This window comes from Semicossyphus pulcher, unplaced genomic scaffold (assembly GCF_022749685.1).
Source record: "Semicossyphus pulcher isolate SPU_LCO1_2020_fin unplaced genomic scaffold, fSemPul1.0.p SCAF_1, whole genome shotgun sequence".
Classification (NCBI taxonomy): Eukaryota; Metazoa; Chordata; class Actinopteri; order Labriformes; family Labridae; genus Semicossyphus; species Semicossyphus pulcher.
Genome location: NW_027211603.1, coordinates 7,244,686 through 7,262,741, shown reverse-complemented (window position 1 = coordinate 7,262,741; position 18,056 = coordinate 7,244,686). Strand labels below are relative to the sequence as shown.

Genomic DNA, 18,056 nt, shown 5'->3' with positions numbered 1-18,056 from the left:
GCTGCAGTGTATTTCCCATTACCCAGCTGGCAAATCAGATGTCTTTAGCAACATATTCAATATGAAAATGATCACACAGGACATCGGGATTCCTGATAATCAGTGGCTGCTTATTTTCCATGAGCACAATAATCCGTTTATGATGGCAATTTAGACTTCTCACTTGACTTTATTGTGCAAGTCATTTCTTAAAGCTGTATCCTTCCTCCTGGCAAAAACATGAATGAACTGAGCAAGCAAGCCTGTTTAACATTTTGACCTGTGTGTGCAAATTAAGGTCATTGTTTAGTTTTTTCTGTCAGCAACTTAACTGTTTTGGTTCTCTCTCACCACTTCTAATAACATAGTTAGTAGCTCAGCAGCCAGCTGTTTTCAGTAAAAAGCTCTGATGCATCGTCTGTACCCTACTGATCGACTGACTCAATCGACTTCCTGATGAATAAAGTAGAGCATCTAACAGATTATTTCCTAAGGGTGGAGACAAAAACAAAGCTTGAATGAAAGTAAATATTGGACTTTCATTTTCCAAGTTAAACATGACCCTTAATTCATGCTAATGTTCCCTTCTTCCTACTGGATTTTTATTTGTCACATGCTCATACAGATGGGCAGTGAAATGCAAAGATTGTACCGCAAGACCATGTGATAAAGATAGAAATAAAGACACCTAAAGATGTAATTTTGAAGATTTTCATTTAAATAAATGTCTATGTGATAGTGACTTAAATGTTAAGTCACTATCCATCAGCGAGGTAACACAATGCTGGGTGTTGGGTGCGACTTGGCAGTGGTTGATCTGCCAGAGAGGGTAGGCTAGAGCTAAGCGGCTGCTTTTCCGGTCTCTGCAAGTGTTGCGAGTAAACTGTAATCTACTATGGCTGAACAAACAAAGAAAAGATCCGTGACTACAGATACAGATAAGAGTTACAACCGGAGCCAACCGTGGACGTCACACATGCAACACTGTCTGGATATCTGGGAAGTGTGCTCCCGCAATTACCGGTTATCACCATGGGTGCTGCCAAAGAGAATTAAATTGAAATCTTCAAGATTACAACTTTAAGCATAAACTCTAAGACACATAAATGTAGTAGGAATATAAGATAAACAAAAATAAATTAGAGTTAAAGTGCAGTGTGTGCATCATGTATCCAGCCACAGTCACAGTGTTCATATGTCAATACACATAGGTATACTCAACATATGGATGCACCTACAAATGTGCTTTAAAATCTATAAAGCTGGTCTCCATCTGTAAAAGCTAGCCTATCAAAGCTGCTGTGTGGTAATCTTTTCTCCCATACAGTTTTCTGGCAGATCAGCAGATACTCGATTTTAAAAGACTGTCTTTAGAATCGGGGACATGAAAAGCAATCAGGACATGCCTTTCCTTTTTTTAACTTCTATGCAATTATAATAGTTTTGAGGACTGAGCAGAGTTTGAAAAAGCCAGGTCTGTATGATTGGAGCGCCGGCATTTCTTTGAAGTTTCTTGAGGGGACCTTTTTAATGGGATTCTGACGAGCAGTGAGCGGGGGCAAACTTCGAATCATGCTTTCTCGAGGCAATTAACAGTTTGACCTGATTTCCTGTTCTTTGAAACTGAAGTTCAGGATGTGGTCAGGAGCTCAGCAAAGAACACAGATATCACCTGATACAGATGATTATTAATGGATGACAGTTGTATATTTATAAAACCTGAAACACATGATGCATTTCTTACTGTGTGTGCAGGATGAGGCTTTTGTCTCTAATTTAGAAATTCCTTTTGGGTGCTTTTTCAGTCATTAAAAACTTTAGGAAAAAAGTTTAAATTCTCAATTTACATAAAAAATTTATGCCGTTAATCTCAAACACTTGAAAAGTTTAACACTACTAGGAGTGTTAAGTCTCAGCTACAACCCATAGGAAGGAGTACAAGGGTCAGAGCACCAGCCCTGCCATTATAACCGTTAAATTACCATGGGCACACACGGCACAAAACTACACTGTCACAGGGAGTAAAATAAGAGCCAAGGTGACAGATGGAAGGGATTTCAGAGCAATTAGAGTGAGCAGAGCAGAGAGGATATGATTCAGTTGGGAGGATGTGATATGAGGCGGTGAAAAGATTCATTTCCAGCCTGCAGAACAGGAGTGACACAGTTTTCTTTCCAGGCGCTGTGTTGTATCACTTAAGGGTTAATGTTTACCTAGCAGCTTTCTCTGCTCTGTCCTCGGTAACCTTGCGGTGCCCCTCCTCCTATCTGCACACTTAGAGGCCTCTTATGGTTTACCTTGGGCTCAACCTAGAATTATCATTAGTCAGGGGAGACGGGAATAATAAACACATTTGGCACCCAAGCTCTCTGAATTCCCCATAGTATATACTGACTGACTGTTTGCTTTTTCTCTTACAGTTTGCTATCTAAGCTATAAACAACTTTCTTAAAGGCCTTTTTATTAACCTGAAAACACATAATTTAACAATAAAGACTCAGGGTTATTTAAGTGCAGGGTGCATTGACCGGCCTTTGATTTCTGTCTATTATACGTCTAATTTCTTCTTCTTGTGTTTCAGCTGAAGGCGTGCCCCAGGTGTTTTACTTTGGGCCTTGTGGGAAGTACAACGCCATGGTTCTGGAGCTGCTGGGCCCGAGTCTAGAGGATCTCTTCGACCTATGTGACAGGACCTTTTCACTGAAGACCGTCTTAATGATAGCAATTCAGCTGGTGAGTTCAGAGCTTTATATGACTCATTAAATTGTTTTAAAATACCTTCAACTCACCTCTTCTGACTGATAAAACATTAGTGCAACAGCCGAACAACAAACAGGATTATCTAACACACACACACACTTCCTGAAGATGTTTCACAATAAAAGCCTTGCAGGATTTGAAAGACTTCTGCCCCCTAAATCACTGGACGGGTTTTAATGTGAAACAGACAGAGGAACTTTGAAAATAGAAGCCTAAAACTTAATATAAACCAATAAACCAAGTCCTCAATTATCCAGATTAGTACTGTGTTATTGCCACTGCACAGCGACAAACCTGCCTGTCAAAAAAGCTGAAGTCATGGAAACCTGCAAAACTAAATGGAAACAAATCCGGGACCGTTACGTCTGTGCACGGAGGAAAATGTTGAAGAGTGGGGAGGGTGCAGACGGTGTTCTGTCCACCGAATACACAAAAGTTGTTGTTTTTCCAGCGTGATCTCAGAGTTAACATGATAAAAACCTCCTCGAGTGTCGACTTGTCAGTTTTTACATCCCACAGATAAGGTAGTTGCATACGGCCTGAGGTGGATCAAGGCACCAAACAGATTTTCGGATAGTTTTGGCAACATATGTCCCTGAAGGCCAAGTGCAAAACCAGTTATTTTGAATTATTTACTTATAAAGCTGTTTGTGTAAATAAAATATGTGTCTATTTTGTTGGGCTGAATGCACCAAAAATCCTGCCTGCTGACCGTACGCCCACAGAGCAGGTGGAAAGGCAAGATACCAGTGCCAAGCCTCCTGTAACCCAGCCTGCAAATTACCAATCTGTCCCTGTACACATATTAATGGTCAGAGTCAGGTTGGCTGGAAGCTGTCAAAGAGAGCAAAGCCATTACTGAATCTCATTAAGTGTGAGCAGCACAGAGGGGGGTCTGACCCAGTCTTGTAGGCGCCTCAGACATCTCAAAATTTCTAACATTTCATTTCATCAGCACAAAAATCTGCCTCGCTCTTGTAATGCAGATAGCCTCTGCTAATTTGTAAGGAAACCTATAAACCAGCACATCAGACGATTGTTGCAGAATGCAGATCGGAAAGGCCTGCGCCACAGCCAATCTCTGCTCTGTATTTGTCATGCAGGTCTCCCGCTTTATTTCCTGGCACAAATGAGTGATCCCACAATGAGCGCTGCGAGCTTGTACTCCTACTCAAGCTCCTCTTTTTGGTCTGATGAAGAAAGAAGTGTTTCAGGGGATCAGAATCCCTCAAACACAAGCCCATGTAACGGATCTTATTACTCACACCACCTCAACCATTTTCCTGTGTCTCAGCTGTATTCTTGTCTATTATAAATCTCTTCTTGTATCGTTGCCACAAAGAGCACTTGGTTAAGATATCTAATCCATAAGCACGTTGCTGCTCTGGTCCTAATCGCTGGTGCTTTTGTAGTCCCTGCAGGATGGTTTTGCATCCCACTCAGTGGCCTAAAAATCTGGGTGCACACCCACAGAGTATTTTAACTGGTTACAGTGAAAGACCACTATGGTAGCTGAAGAGTGGAGTGATGAAACAATTAATGAATCAGTTAACAGATTTGCTTAATCAGCATACATTATTTCATTATGATTAATCAGGTTAAAATACTACATGTGTTTGACTTGCAGCCAGACCTATCCCTAAAGCTTTAAGACATTTATATAAGGGTTCAGATTAAAACTTCAGAACATTGATCCTCACTTTTAGGGTGTATGAAGCCCACGTCTTCCAAACCAGACGTCCTCAGTTCCAGGGCTTCTGTTTGAGTTTGTAATCCCATCTGAAATATTCCAGATTATGTTACTTGAGTAATTATGTCAGACCCTACAGGGCTCCCTCCAGAGCTACAGAAGACACTATATAACGCTGCACAGTGCTAACCGTATCATAACTGATCTTTGGGTGTGAAATCAGTGGAACGGTTCTTTAATTGTGTCAGGAAGTTATGTATTACAAGTCTCTTTCAGTGCTCTCCGGCATATTGCTGCAGTGAACTTCAACTCAAAATGACATTGAATAAGTTTGATGTCTTGATTCCCGTTTCGCTGACTTTCTAACCTGGTTGGTGATTAGATCCGTCCTGATGTTTGTTCACCTGTACTTTTCTGCTGTTTTCTTTCTCACCAGATCTCTCGAATGGAATACGTGCACTCTAAAAACCTCATCTATAGAGATGTAAAACCTGAAAACTTCCTCATCGGACGGCAAGGGAATAAAAAGGAGCACATAATCCACATCATTGACTTTGGCCTGGCTAAAGAGTACATCGACCCTGAGACCAAAAAACACATTCCCTACAGGGAGCATAAGAGCTTAACTGGCACCGCCCGCTATATGTCCATCAATACACATTTAGGCAAAGGTAAGATCGATTCATTGCTTTGGTAACGTGGTGCTCTTAAGTGTTCTAAATGAAGGTGGTTTGGCACTGTGTTCTCGAAGTGAAATATAACTATATCTATTCATATAGAGCAAAGCCGGCGAGATGACCTGGAGGCCTTGGGCCACATGTTCATGTATTTCCTTCGTGGGAGTCTCCCTTGGCAAGGACTAAAGGTATGCTGAGTGCGTGGAAATGCTCCAAAGTCTGTGCCAAAAATCAGTTTGATCCTCATTAAGAAACACATAGCACATCTGGGAGCTGATGTGATGTAATGACAGTGTGAGACCTTTAAATTACAATAAGATTATCAGGTTTCGTCTGAGTTATTTATGAACAATTTTAGAATGTGTTGAGAGTTTTTGTTTTTTTGCATTTAAGTCCAAATTCAGTAATATAACATGTAAGAGAATCTAAATATGAATAGTTTAGTCCTCTGTGTTTTTGTTTTTATAAAAAGGTCTTCTAAATCAAGATCTAAATCAATCCTCACTTGGTTTAATCCATTAGACTTCAGTCAGGATTTAAGATGTTCTTTTCATTTGTCTGTTTTTAGAAAACAAAGAAAATGTTAAGAATTTGCTTTGATATAAGTCTGATTAAACTCTTTAGTATAAATGTTCATAGGTACTTATCTTTCTGTTTTTATTCTCCTGCAGGCGGACACGTTGAAAGAACGATACCAGAAGATCGGAGACACAAAACGAAACACCCCCATCGAGGTCCTCTGTGAGAACTTCCCAGGTACGCCGATGATGGTTCTGTTACTCATTTGGAGCATGTCATCCCCCACTCTCTACTCCACACATTTCCTGTCTCTCTTCAGCTGTCCTATCTAATAAAGGCAAAAGCCAAATAAGTAAAATAAAGTTATAACCATTCTTTCTTTTCCCCTTTTATGAATTCAGAGGAGATGGCCACGTACCTGCGATATGTGAGACGGTTGGACTTCTTTGAAAAGCCCGACTATGAATATCTGAGGACTCTGTTCACCGAACTGTTTGAGCGGAAAGGATACACCTTTGACTACACCTACGACTGGGTTGGCAGACAAATAGTAAGTAATGCACATAGGCTATTAACAGATAAGTCAGTGAGTATTTTTAGCAAGCATTTAACTGACTTTTATCCCCATCAGCCCACACCAGTGGGGTCTGTCCATATAGACTCGGGTGCATCTGCTGTCACGAGAGAGAGCCATCCTCACAGAGACCGGCCCTCACAGCACCAACCGATTAGAAATCAGGTAAGCCAGGTTTCGTTTTTCTAAAAGATAAACAAGGGAACTGTCACAACTTCGAGTATAACCCCTGTGATGAAAAGAGTTAGCCTCAGGATGACCTTTAACCTGACCTGCAAACAGGGAAAATTATAAAATATCTCAATCCAACAAGATTCTCCAAACATCAGAATCTCATTACCGTCACCAGACACCGTTAATGTGCATGTAGACTTTCAAAGCTTGTATGACAACATTTTTTTCTCACAGGATTTACTGTATGAGTGTTAAGCATTTGGATATTTGCAAAAAGATTGATTAAAAACTATTCATCTCAATGATCTCTCTGTTCGGGACAAAGAAGTGTGCAGTAAAATTATAATTTCTTGATTTTTTATCAAAACAGGTGAGTGTTTCTGCCTCTGATGCAGGTTTAAGAGCTGTGGTGCAAATAATTGTCCCGTTTATGTCTCGATATATAAGAATAGAAACAGTCAAGTTAATTAAAGTCACTTTTTCAGTGAATTGCACAATGTCCTCTGCAAAGTGTTCATTAAAGCACATCTGCTTTGATTACTACTTCTAAAACGGGCAGCTTGTTTCATTAAAAATATTTAAAAGGGTTTAAAGCCTGTGCAATAATTAGATTTAATGTATTTCTGATTTAAGTGCAATGAGATTGAGGCCAAAGTCTGAGATGTAAGAGCTTTCCTCCGTTTGGCTTTAGTCTCATTACTTCCTGGTTTAGTTCTCTGGCTGAAGCCTTGCTTTGATTTTGATTTACTCTTTTATTTAGTTACATTTTTTTTCCTTCTCCATTTCTCATGCTGCTTTGCATGTTACCTGGCCTCGCACACACCCAATTTACCCATCTTTCCTAACGCAATTATTCCATCACTCCCCCATCCCCACCCCCCTACCCATCACACCCTCAACCCCTCTTCCACTCCCATCACCGACGCCCCCGACTACCTGAGCAGACAGCGGTGTCAGATCGACGAGGAGCATGGGAGGTGCAGCCCACACGACAAGCAAACTCCTCCTATCTGACCTCCCACCTGGCATCGGACAGGCATGGGGGCTCAGTGCAGGTATACACCCCTCACCTGATCACCCAGCAGCCCCCAATCAATCTCTATGGAGTCAGATCTGTCTCATAGGATAAAATCTAGAATAAATATTGTTCAAGATTAAAGCTTACTCAGATGCATCATACTCAGTAAATCACTTTTTAACCAGATTTTAAAGTTTGGCATTTAAAAAAGCGATTCAGCATTTCTAATCAAAATTTAAGACTATTTATAGACACTTTAAGATATTACTTCAGTATGCATTATATTCTACTTTACATGTAAAATCATACAGGAGAGGCAAATTTGCACTGTCAACCCGATAAACATTTTTTATCTATCTACATAAAACAGCATGAATGTAATTAGTACTAGTATTAGGAGTAGATAGTATATGTCAGCCATTTAACCAGGCCTTGTGTGTGAGACAGATCTACACCCATACCCCTGACCCGAACCCTTTACCCCTGGCTGGGAAATGTTATTTTTCTGCACCACCATATGCATGACATCTGGAGCCACCCACCCCAGATGGTGAAAATGTGATTTGAGCTCTTTAAACAGAAGCCCGGGTTGTGGCATTTTGATCTCAGGTCCTGCGACTTTTCATGGTGCCTGGACATTCCTTGAAAGATCAAGAAGCCTCTTGCATGGCTGGGTGACCTGGCTTAGCCAGCTAAGTGCATGCTCTTAAGTCTTAAAGGGTCATTATGCTTAAAGGCACATCCTGGTGTAATTTTGACTACTTGCCATTACCCCGATATTGTCCCTGTCTGTGAGGAGCTCTGTTTGCACAGGTTAGTACAGTGTACGCATAAATAGAATGTTATGTTGTAACAGTGCATTTTTAAATCTGCCAGGTGAATATTCAGTATTTCATCCAAATAATAACTATTTTATGTCCTTCTTGTACATGGACGTGAAATTGTTTAATGTTACAGCTCCGGAAAAAAATAAGAGACCCTTCCAAATCTGAAAACAAAATAAGAAGATGGATGGTCACAAGACATCGAACAAAGCCGAGCTGCTTGAATTTTTGTTCCAAACGTGGCCTAACGTCACTCAACAGCAGTGTGAAAGACTGATGGAGAGCATGCCAAGACGCATGAAAGCTGTAATGAAAAACCAAGTTATTCCACCAAATGTTGACCCCTGAACTCTTCCTAAGTTAAAACTGTTAAGTTAGGAAGACAGCAGCAAATATTCTGTTGTTTAAACATGAACATGAACGTTTTCTTTGCATTATGAGAATATTGTATTTGGAAGTAGTTTTCCTGAGCTGTTATGACCCAGTTAAAGACACCAACACTGTTGAGAACATTATGTAGAAAAAGCTGATAATGAAGAAGACAATACCAAAATGTTACTGTAGGTCAAAGAAAACGATTGTCTTTCATTAACATCACTTCATAGAAAAGTATTTTATTAAGCTCAATTATGACAGCGTTGAACCCACACACAGTTGTGATTTGCTTGGTGCCAGTTAGCACACAGATTACGTTGGAAAGGATGTAGAGGTAGATGCAATGATTTGAATATAAGCAAAGGTGTTACCTTCAACCAGTAACTTAATCTAACGGAGATTTTTCTGCACTGTTTCAACATGAATAGAAGTGAATTGTGGCTGAGATGTACACTGTATACACCTTTGCAAACACACTTTTCTTCAATAATTATAATGACGTTTTTTCCTACAGGTTAATAGAACAATTGAAATGTGTCTGTGGAGGCCATGTCTCTGTTTGTTTGGTGTCTGATTCCTCATCTGTGTCTTTTTCTGATTTTAAATGGGTTTATATATATAACAGTTTTATCCAATCCTGAAAATGGGCTGCAAATTTTAAGAGGCATGAAATTAGTTGATTAGATTAGCAGTCCCGTTAGCCTCCCTGCAGATAGAAAAGTTTTAGACAGTTTTTTAAACATTTTATGTCTTTAACCTCCACCATCTATTTTTTTGCCGTTTGCTACTAAAAGTTATTTAAAGTTTTCTGGAAAAATATCAAAGTGATAACAAAAGCAGGCAACAAACTATATTAATGAGGCATTCTTTATATAATTACTAATATGAAATGAATGTTATTCACTTGTTGTGTTTTTATGTGTTGTTGTTCTGTGCTCCAGTGAAACATGTTTCCACAATGAAATAGGAAAAACAACATTTGTGCTCTAATTTTAATCCAGAGAAGCTCTCCATCACAGCAGGACTTGTGTTTCATATTTAATCTGTCCAACGTCTTTTTTTTAAAAGTAACACCCGTCTGTGCCACAGGTGGTCAGCTCGACCAACGGGGAGCTGAATGCAGACGATCCGCTGGCAGCTCATTCCAACGCTCCGATTACAGCTCAGGCAGAGGTGGAAGTGGTCGACGAGGCCAAGTATGTGTCACACACCCGCCACACCGATCCTCCATGTCCATCTGTCGCTTCCTCTCTTTCCCGCTCTCCCTCTCTCTGTCTCTCTCGCCACTTTATGCTACGCTGTATAATTGTGACAGCCCCCACCCCCAGCTGTCATCCTGCTCCTGCCCCTCTTCTGTCTGACTGTGTGGGTTTTTGATCTTTACTGCTGCCTGTCTCTATGCTCTTCTCTCAATTAGATTTAATAAGAAAGATGAGACAAAAGCCAGAGCAAATTAAGTTGTCAGTTGGAGCTAATTCCACTTCTCATACCTGAAGCGTGAGCAGTCGAGACGTCACTTCCCTTCCCGAGCAGCCAGACCGTCTTAAACAAATACCCCGCTAATGATCAACCAATATAATGTATTGATGTAGAAGCTAGTTAATATCACATGTGGTAACTTAGGCACACATACAAAGATTACACACATAACGTCACCTGCTAACAAACGTGCTAACTGCTGTTTAGCTCTGGCTGCAGTTTATCTAAGAGCTACTTGCAGCAGCTAAACAGCTATTGGTGCTGGTGTTCAGAAGCCACGCTGCATGGCTGGCTGCCCACTGTGCAAAATCTGCACTGTTGGCTGAACGTCACATGGTTCAGCTGACGGAGAAGAACTGAGTGGAGCTCCCCTGAGACACACAACTCACAGGAAAAAAGCTGTATATATTAATGGAGGAAATGAGTGCTTTGCAGTTGAAATTTGAGGCGGTTGGATATTACAGGTAACAGAGAGGCTGATTATTGTCTGATTAGAGGAGAGACAGGAACATAGGATGAAAACTTTCCAAGACTGGTTGGGATGTGGCTCCAGTCAGCTTTACTACTTAGCAAGAGCTAAATAGTGCATTTACAACCAGTTATCCTCTGCTAGCAGATATGGTTAAGCATATGATGAAAATGTTCAGATGCAAAATATTGTGATAAGTGTGATCTCCTGTCTGTTCAATTAAAATGTTTCTACAATTAAAAAGCAGTACAGGATATCACTGTATACACTTTAATGTACTTTAACACATCTTGTATATCTTGACATCAAATGTCTATAAAGTACTTATCTTCAGTTTGGCTCTCCCAGAGTTATTTTAATACTTACTGCAGGGATTTAATATCTCTCCATCAGTCCCCTTAAAGAAATGACTCCCTTTCTCTTGTCTCCTCATGAATCCTCGAGGTTTATTCTCCTAAATCGTGCTCGTTTCTATTTCTGCCCAGATGACAGGCCTCCTGTCGTCTCCATTCACACAAATGTTTGATATGATGATCGCTGTGTTTCAGCCAGTCTCTTTGAAACCTCATCAGACAAGTTCTGATTGAAGAACGTGCAGTAATGAATGGAAATAATTTATCTATCATCATTTAATTATTTTTGGCCTTGGTGAATTAACACCACGTGTATATTTGGCGCTTTTGGCTTTTAATTAACGTTCATGGGCTGAATTTTGGCTTCAGGTTATTAAAGCTGCTGTGAGGAACTTTCAGTTTGTGTTGATTTTGTCGCCCCCTGTGGACAAAGCTGTACCTCTTATCTCTTAAAAAAAAATTCCCCTGTACGTGCTTAACTGGTGGTTTTTAACAGAAAATCTCATCCTGCTTTCTTTAATAGTCACATGTATGACTCACTTTAAATTTTTACCCTGCAAAATGTAAACCGCGTGCGGTTAATCGCTTGGTCTGACACCTACCCCCGCCAGCAGTTTCAGGCCTGAAATGATCAATCTTGTCGCTGACGGTCTGGTTTGCTTTTGTAGGTCATATAAAGTAATCAGAATTAATTTCAGTCTGTTTCATAACCAGCGAAAAACTCCCTACAGGAGCTTTAAACATTATGCAAAAAATGTTCAGTCTGTAGAGAACAAAGTTGATTATATGCTTTTCTATCAGTGATGCAATCACGTACAGTTTGGTCCATTGACAACATTGTCTGTTTTATAAAACACAATAAATAAAACTCAGGGAAAGAACAACAGAGTCTTGCAGCCAGTTGCACCAGCTAATAAAGCTCCTTAGTTTCAATGTAGCCTACTTAAGACATCATTGTTCCTGAACTGTTGATTTAGGCTACATGTCATAAAATAAAAAGGGCTGCACCATCAGATTGTGTTTGCTTAAAGATGAGTTGTAGTTTTATATTTACACCATAAAGCCTGAAATAACTGGCAAACTGAACTTCCACTTGGGACACTGGGAGAATTTTAAATACTTTACAAAGATCAAACAATGAATCTAAAAGGTACAAAACCTGCTCTGATATCTAAACTACTAAATAGCTTCTCTTAGAAGTACTTCTGCATGTTAGTAAGTTCTATCTCTAAAACAAATACTTTTATTGTCCAAATACAGTGAGTACATATAAATAACAATTATGTATTATAATATTCTGCATACAGTGTAGGGGCCTCATAAAACTATAATTTGCACCAGTTCAATATCAGTTTACGATGCTGCATTGACTTCCTGGTTACATAGCTTATTGCTTTTGATTGGACAGAGCTACAGGTGTTTCGCAACCGATTAAGTTTTAGATAAATGTATTCTTAAAATGTGGGTCAAGTCCATTTTTGATCATTTTCATGGTGTTTTCAAGGTCTGCCAACCTTCGTCCAGATGGGGACATGCATTCAGAGCCTGGTGTTGAGTGATAATCGAAAAAAGAAACAATCATATGAGCCATTGATTTTAGTTTTTAGGCAGCAGACGAGGTATTTGCAGAGTAGTCATGTGACTTTTTCTCTTTAAACTCTCCCTCTCCATGTCCACCTGCGTCCCGTGTGTGTTTGTGTGCATGTTCGTGTGGCATGTGCCCCGTCCCATCATCTTGGTCTTGCTGTATTAATCTCTCTTACTTTTCTCTTTACACTCTTCCCTCTCTCTTCTTCTGTAGCTGCGTGAAAATGCTCAACCTGTGGTGAGTCCCTCTCTGCTAGTCTACATCAGACTCATGGGACAGGGAGTGGACCGGCCTAGGCTGGGCGCGCTGGAGTTGTTGTTAACAAATTTTTACCTAGACTCTCTCTGGTACAATAGTGCCAAATACCTCTGAGAACATTGTTTACTTTGTTAACTCAAGATTCTGCCGTTTCTGCTCACTACTTCCCGATACTGATAAGTGACAGATAAGTAAAGATAAACTTAGTTTTCCTTGTTTATTTTTTCTGCCCTGATAAAACATCTGCTAAAATGTAAACAAAATCTATTTTTGTAGCCCTCGGATCTATTTATAAAATTAATCACTTCTTTTTAGCAGCAAATTCGGCTTCAGATTCTTAAACTCCTGTTGCATGGTGCACCATTCTTCTTATTGAGTATTAATCTGAGAGCACCCAGTCACTGTCCTATGTCTCGGTCCACAGCTTTTTTCTTGTCTCTGTATGTTTTTACTGACCATTCAGGCTCACCGTGTCTTGTGCTCTTTGTGTGCACTGCTCCATTTTTTTGCATATGAGTAATTCTGCCTTCAGAGTCACTGCAGCAGTTTGTATTCCCCTCTGCCATTAATTAAAGAAAGCAAACACTTGGTGGATGGAAATGCATCCATCTTTATTACTAATCTTTTTCCAGCTGCACTTCTCACTATCATGATCCCAAAAACATGTATCAGTCCAGATTTGGAAGACCCAAATTAAGCTCTTGTGATATTTAACACATTAAAATAAAGTAGTCCGCTTGTGTTTGTTTTTTCTTTTGCTTCATCTGAAGCCTCTCTAATCTACTTGTTGGTTTAATATTTGTCTCTGTCCGCAGGTGCTGCTGTTTCTTCAAGCGAAAAAGGAAGAAGAACACGCCGAGGCACAAATGATCATCCAACACCGGCCTGAAACCTTCCAAGTGTCCGGCTCAGTTGATTGTGATTTCAGAAATCAATAAGGTCCCATTCAGAATAAAAGAGGGAGACGACTGAGAGATCTTGATTGAATTGCTCTTTGAAGGGACCAGTTAAAAATGGTTTGTTGAGATGTACAAGACGCTTGTGTCTTTTTGATGGGAGTTCTTTTTTCTTTTTTCTTTTTAATTTTTCCTCCTCCAAGATGTTTTGGAATGTTTAGCAGGCCGGTCGTCCAAACGGGGAACCATTTTTGTTGGATTTTGCAGAGGACGATTCTGTTTTTCCCCCTCTCAAGACACCTAGCATTTTTATTTATCATTTGTAGTTTTGGCTTCTTCTTTCTTTATTTTTTTCCCCCCGTTTGTCTTCTGTGGTATTACAAAGGAAGAGACAGACTTACTGTGGATTTTCAACCTGTTTTTGTCCCCTCTGTCAAGTCCCAGATCAAAGTGGTTTTCCCCTCGTTAGTTTTTGTTTCGGCACTAAGCCCTTTTGGTCTTTCCTGACGTGGGACTGAATGTAAACCTGAACACACGCGGAGCCAAGAGAGTAACGGCCTCCCTTCACGTACAGAAACAGAGAGCATCAGTCTGACACTTTGGCCCCTGCACTTTTTCCTCCAAAGAGGTCGACCGACCCCGGCACTGGGACCCGGGCCTGAGAGAACAGGAGACCGGAGACGCCTCCTGCACTGTGTTCTCTGAGGAAGATTTGTGCTCACGCTGCTTGGTTAAAGCACTTCCCTTAACCACGCTGCTGTCAAAACACACTACAGTCTCAGTTCTGCTCCTGTCTGCTTTGTGATGATGAGCGGCAAACTGACGCTTAAAGACAGGGCTGAAAAGAAAATGCTATTTATGCTATTTATCTCTTGTTTGCCACCAGTTTTCTTACTAATTCTTAAACATACACACTGAATGTATGGACAGAAAAGTAAATGACTTTGGCATTTATATAATCTGTCACGCGCATGGGAAGGAAATTGCAGTTAAGGAGTAAAGACCAATGTTTTAAACAGGAAGAAAGACCAAAACTATGTGGATTAGAGGTGGAAGAGTCTTAAATGTTCTTGATCTTAATAACGTGATGGTCAATAATGGACTCTACAACAGGACACACTGGGGGACGTTGCTTTGGAGTGACAAGAGAAACTGGAGAATGAATCACAGCCTCTCGACGCTACTGTCCAATGCCTTAACCCCCGACCGACCAACCAGTCCTCCACATCTCATCGCGGCTAAAACAAGTCACAAGTTGGCTTCATGATGGTTGTGGGAGCTCACAGCGCAGCCTTTTGGGGTCACCTGTATAATAGAGCCCAAAGTTGCGGACTGTTCTCAGCTTGTACCGGAGCAGTTAATGACTTCCCTTGTAACACTGAAGATGTATTCCGAAGAAGGAGAGAAATGCCAAAAGGAAGGTTTGGTGTAGTATTCGTCCCTGCCCCTGCGTGTCCCGTCTGAAGACCCCTGTGCTGCAAAGCGATGTTTCATGTTTGGACGACTCTGCTGAAACCCCCCCGATCCCTCTCCTCCACGCAAAGAGAGAACCTTCATGTGAGCGAGGGCGGAGAAGTGAACATGTCCACACCATTTTTTTTTACTTTTATTATTTAGTGTCATGGAGGACTGCCTTGAAAACAATATCCTCAACATGTCACCTTGCCTATCCTCCGAACAGAGAGTGAATTACCGTACATAGGTGTTTTATTTTTTTATTTTATATCTTGCTAATGTGAATTTTTGTTAATGCAATTTTATTTTTTTTTCCCATTCCAAATAGCCATGGTTTTATGGGGAAAGAGAGGGTAACAAAAAAAGCTTGAGACCATGACTGCACTACATTTGTTGACCCCGGCTTCCCCTGACGAGCCCCTGCCTTCTTAATACTGTACTTTAAACGTGCTTATTACTTTAATTGTAGCCGCCTCGTGTGCTAGGCCTTCCCTATAGGGTGCAGGGAATACATTTTAAATCCATCTTTGTCCCACCTACTCCTTTTTTTTTTTGTGCCATGACCCCCCTCCCCTCCTCTCCTTACACTCTGCACACACACACACACACACACACGCATGCACACACTCACACTCGCAAGTCCTTGATGAATCAACTCTCAGTGGAGCGTTTGATTTTTGTGGACCTGCTCCATCATCTTAAGAAATGTTGTAGATGTTGCAAACTATCTCAATGAATCAGTATGTAAACCTGCTCGTTGCGTGTATTTACACTGTATAGCTTTCGGTTTCTTCTTACCCCCCTGACATGTCAGTTACTCCGGGGTCTAAGTTATTGTGTTATTGAAAGTACTTGAATATGAAAATCTACGGGACCTTTTCTGTTTGTTTTTGCTTTATATTCTCGCTCATTGTCATAGTAATTCCACGCATAGGATTTGAGGGGGATGGTGGGAAAAACAGGCTATTTGAATGACAGGTATTCATTACTTTGAGATGTCTTAGTGCCTCTTGAGTGTGTTGAACAGGTGGTGTTTGTCAGGCTCACCTGTTAGGTCTGGTGCTAGCTGGTGTTGATGACCGGGTGAGGATTGTCGTTGTTTCCACCCAGGATAGACGCAGTTAGATGTTGGTTTGGAGGTTAAAATCACTTCTCAGTCTCTGTGAAACATTCACCATAACATATTTTAATCCGACGTCCGCGAATACTTCAGTTCTTCTTTTACAAACCAAACCTGTGACATCTTCTGCCTGTGATTCTCCCCACAAAACGTCAGCAGCACCCAGACAGTTTCATTCCAGCTAACTGAGTTAAAGTGAAAGTATTCTGTGTAGTGAGATGGATATCCAGACTATTTAGCCTTTAGTTTTCTCCCCTGAATTCCCCGAGTGCCATTCCTGAGACTACTACTAGCCCATGCCTTTTACCTGTGCCAGGAAAATAATGAAGTTGAATGTTTTTAGACCATCGCATTCCACCTTGTGTCCTCGACGTGTCCACTGTCATTTTGAGAAACCTGCAGAGCTACGTGGCTCGATTCAGTACCAGGAAGTGTTGTTGGGGAGGTTTAAGAGAAAGAAAAAGTGTTTTATGAGTCGTCTCTGTTGGTTTCTTTCTTTTTATGTTGTAAATTAAAAAGAAACCAACACAGTTGTATCCACAAAGTTTAATATTTCAGACTCGGAGTCGAATTTGTGACTGGTCATCTTTGCAACATCTGCTTCTTCTTCGAACTCGCCTAGCTCTTTAGCTCACGGCTGAAACGGTAGATATAGATATATTACTCTGATGTATTTACTTTTTACTCTCTGGGCCTCGTACAGAGCGATATAGGAGCACTCTGTATGGTTCGTATCTGCATGGCTTATCTGGAGACGACAGCGAGCGATCTCTCCAGTGAACTTTCTCACCTGTAGGGCTCATATACCTGTCGGGTCAGTGAGACGTTATGGCTTCCAGTCCTCATGTAAAATAAGTAACTTTTTCATGTCTTCTCACAGCGCGTTCCATTTCACCTCCCATGATTTCTGATATACTTCACATTAGTCACGTCAGACTTGTGTTTATGGCTTTGGTTGTGTAGCTCACGTTGCTGTGTAAATCAAAGCAAAGGACAGTTCAAGTGTGAATGAATGGCTTCGGTCTCTTTGGGTTCTCTGGCACTTTTTCCTTGTTGCTGTACTGTAGACTTGTCTTGGATTTACTGTATATTTTCCTTTGAGGGAGAGGTGTAGGGTGACATTTACTGCAATATTGTGATGATTATTTGAAAATTGTAAATTGTACAGAGCTCACGATTATACTCTTTGTTCTTTCTGTTGGGATTCCATATAAAGATGTATTCTTTGATTTTTTTTTTTTCCTCCCTCTCAGACTGTGGAAATTGTACAGCTCCAAAAGTTTATCCTCCCCTCAGCATTGTTTTTTTTTTCAGAGATATGATTAAGAGAAATCTTAAAACTGTAAATAAATATTATTGTGTTGAAATATGAATGTCACTTCAAAAATGTATTTGAATGAGTTAGTCAAGGGCTTCAAGAATGAAGGACCCACATTTCTTCTTTTTATGGTTTCATATTTTTAATTTACAGAAAGGTAAAGGTCCTTTTTAACTGAGATGCCTATGTTTTGTTTTTTTTTCCTCCTTGGATTCGTATAATACAATGTTTCACACATGAACCTTATAAAATCACTTTTTATTCCCTCCACACCTAAAGGGAAACTCCAGTTTGCACCCTTTTTTATGTAAAATAAAAGATCTCTCCACCTTGCGGAAATGTCTGCTGTGAGGTCATTTTGTACTGACTGCTTCAGATACTTTAATATTCTGATTTTAATGCAATGGAAACCTCCAGGTTAAAAAGCTGCTGTTGTGTTAATGGATGAGAAAAAGGCACATCTTCTTGTAAAGCTTATGAGACAACCTGTGGAAGAACTTGGTTGTTTGGTTAGTCTTACATGTTTTGAG

At 40.4% G+C, this 18,056-nt stretch overlaps 1 protein-coding gene across 4 annotated transcripts in view; it reads left to right on the top strand.

Moving 5' to 3' along the window:
• csnk1g1 (casein kinase 1, gamma 1) overlaps window positions 1-17,859 on the top strand; it is a 35,394-nt gene extending 17,535 nt beyond the window's left edge. The window contains exons 5-14 of one of the 4 annotated variants that reach the window (XM_069672686.1): window positions 2,561-2,712; window positions 4,866-5,100; window positions 5,209-5,294; window positions 5,778-5,862; window positions 6,027-6,175; window positions 6,257-6,364; window positions 7,318-7,428; window positions 9,680-9,786; window positions 12,693-12,716; window positions 13,553-17,859. In XM_069672686.1, coding sequence (XP_069528787.1) covers window positions 2,561-2,712; window positions 4,866-5,100; window positions 5,209-5,294; window positions 5,778-5,862; window positions 6,027-6,175; window positions 6,257-6,364; window positions 7,318-7,428; window positions 9,680-9,786; window positions 12,693-12,716; window positions 13,553-13,607 — 1,112 coding nt within the window. In that variant the 3' untranslated portion in view covers window positions 13,608-17,859. The remainder of the gene's footprint in view (window positions 1-2,560; window positions 2,713-4,865; window positions 5,101-5,208; window positions 5,295-5,777; window positions 5,863-6,026; window positions 6,176-6,256; window positions 6,365-7,317; window positions 7,429-9,679; window positions 9,787-12,692; window positions 12,717-13,552) is intronic. The other 3 variants (XM_069672820.1, XM_069672750.1, XM_069672864.1) reach the window with 3 other exon arrangements.
• The last annotated feature ends 197 nt before the right edge of the window (window positions 17,860-18,056 follow it).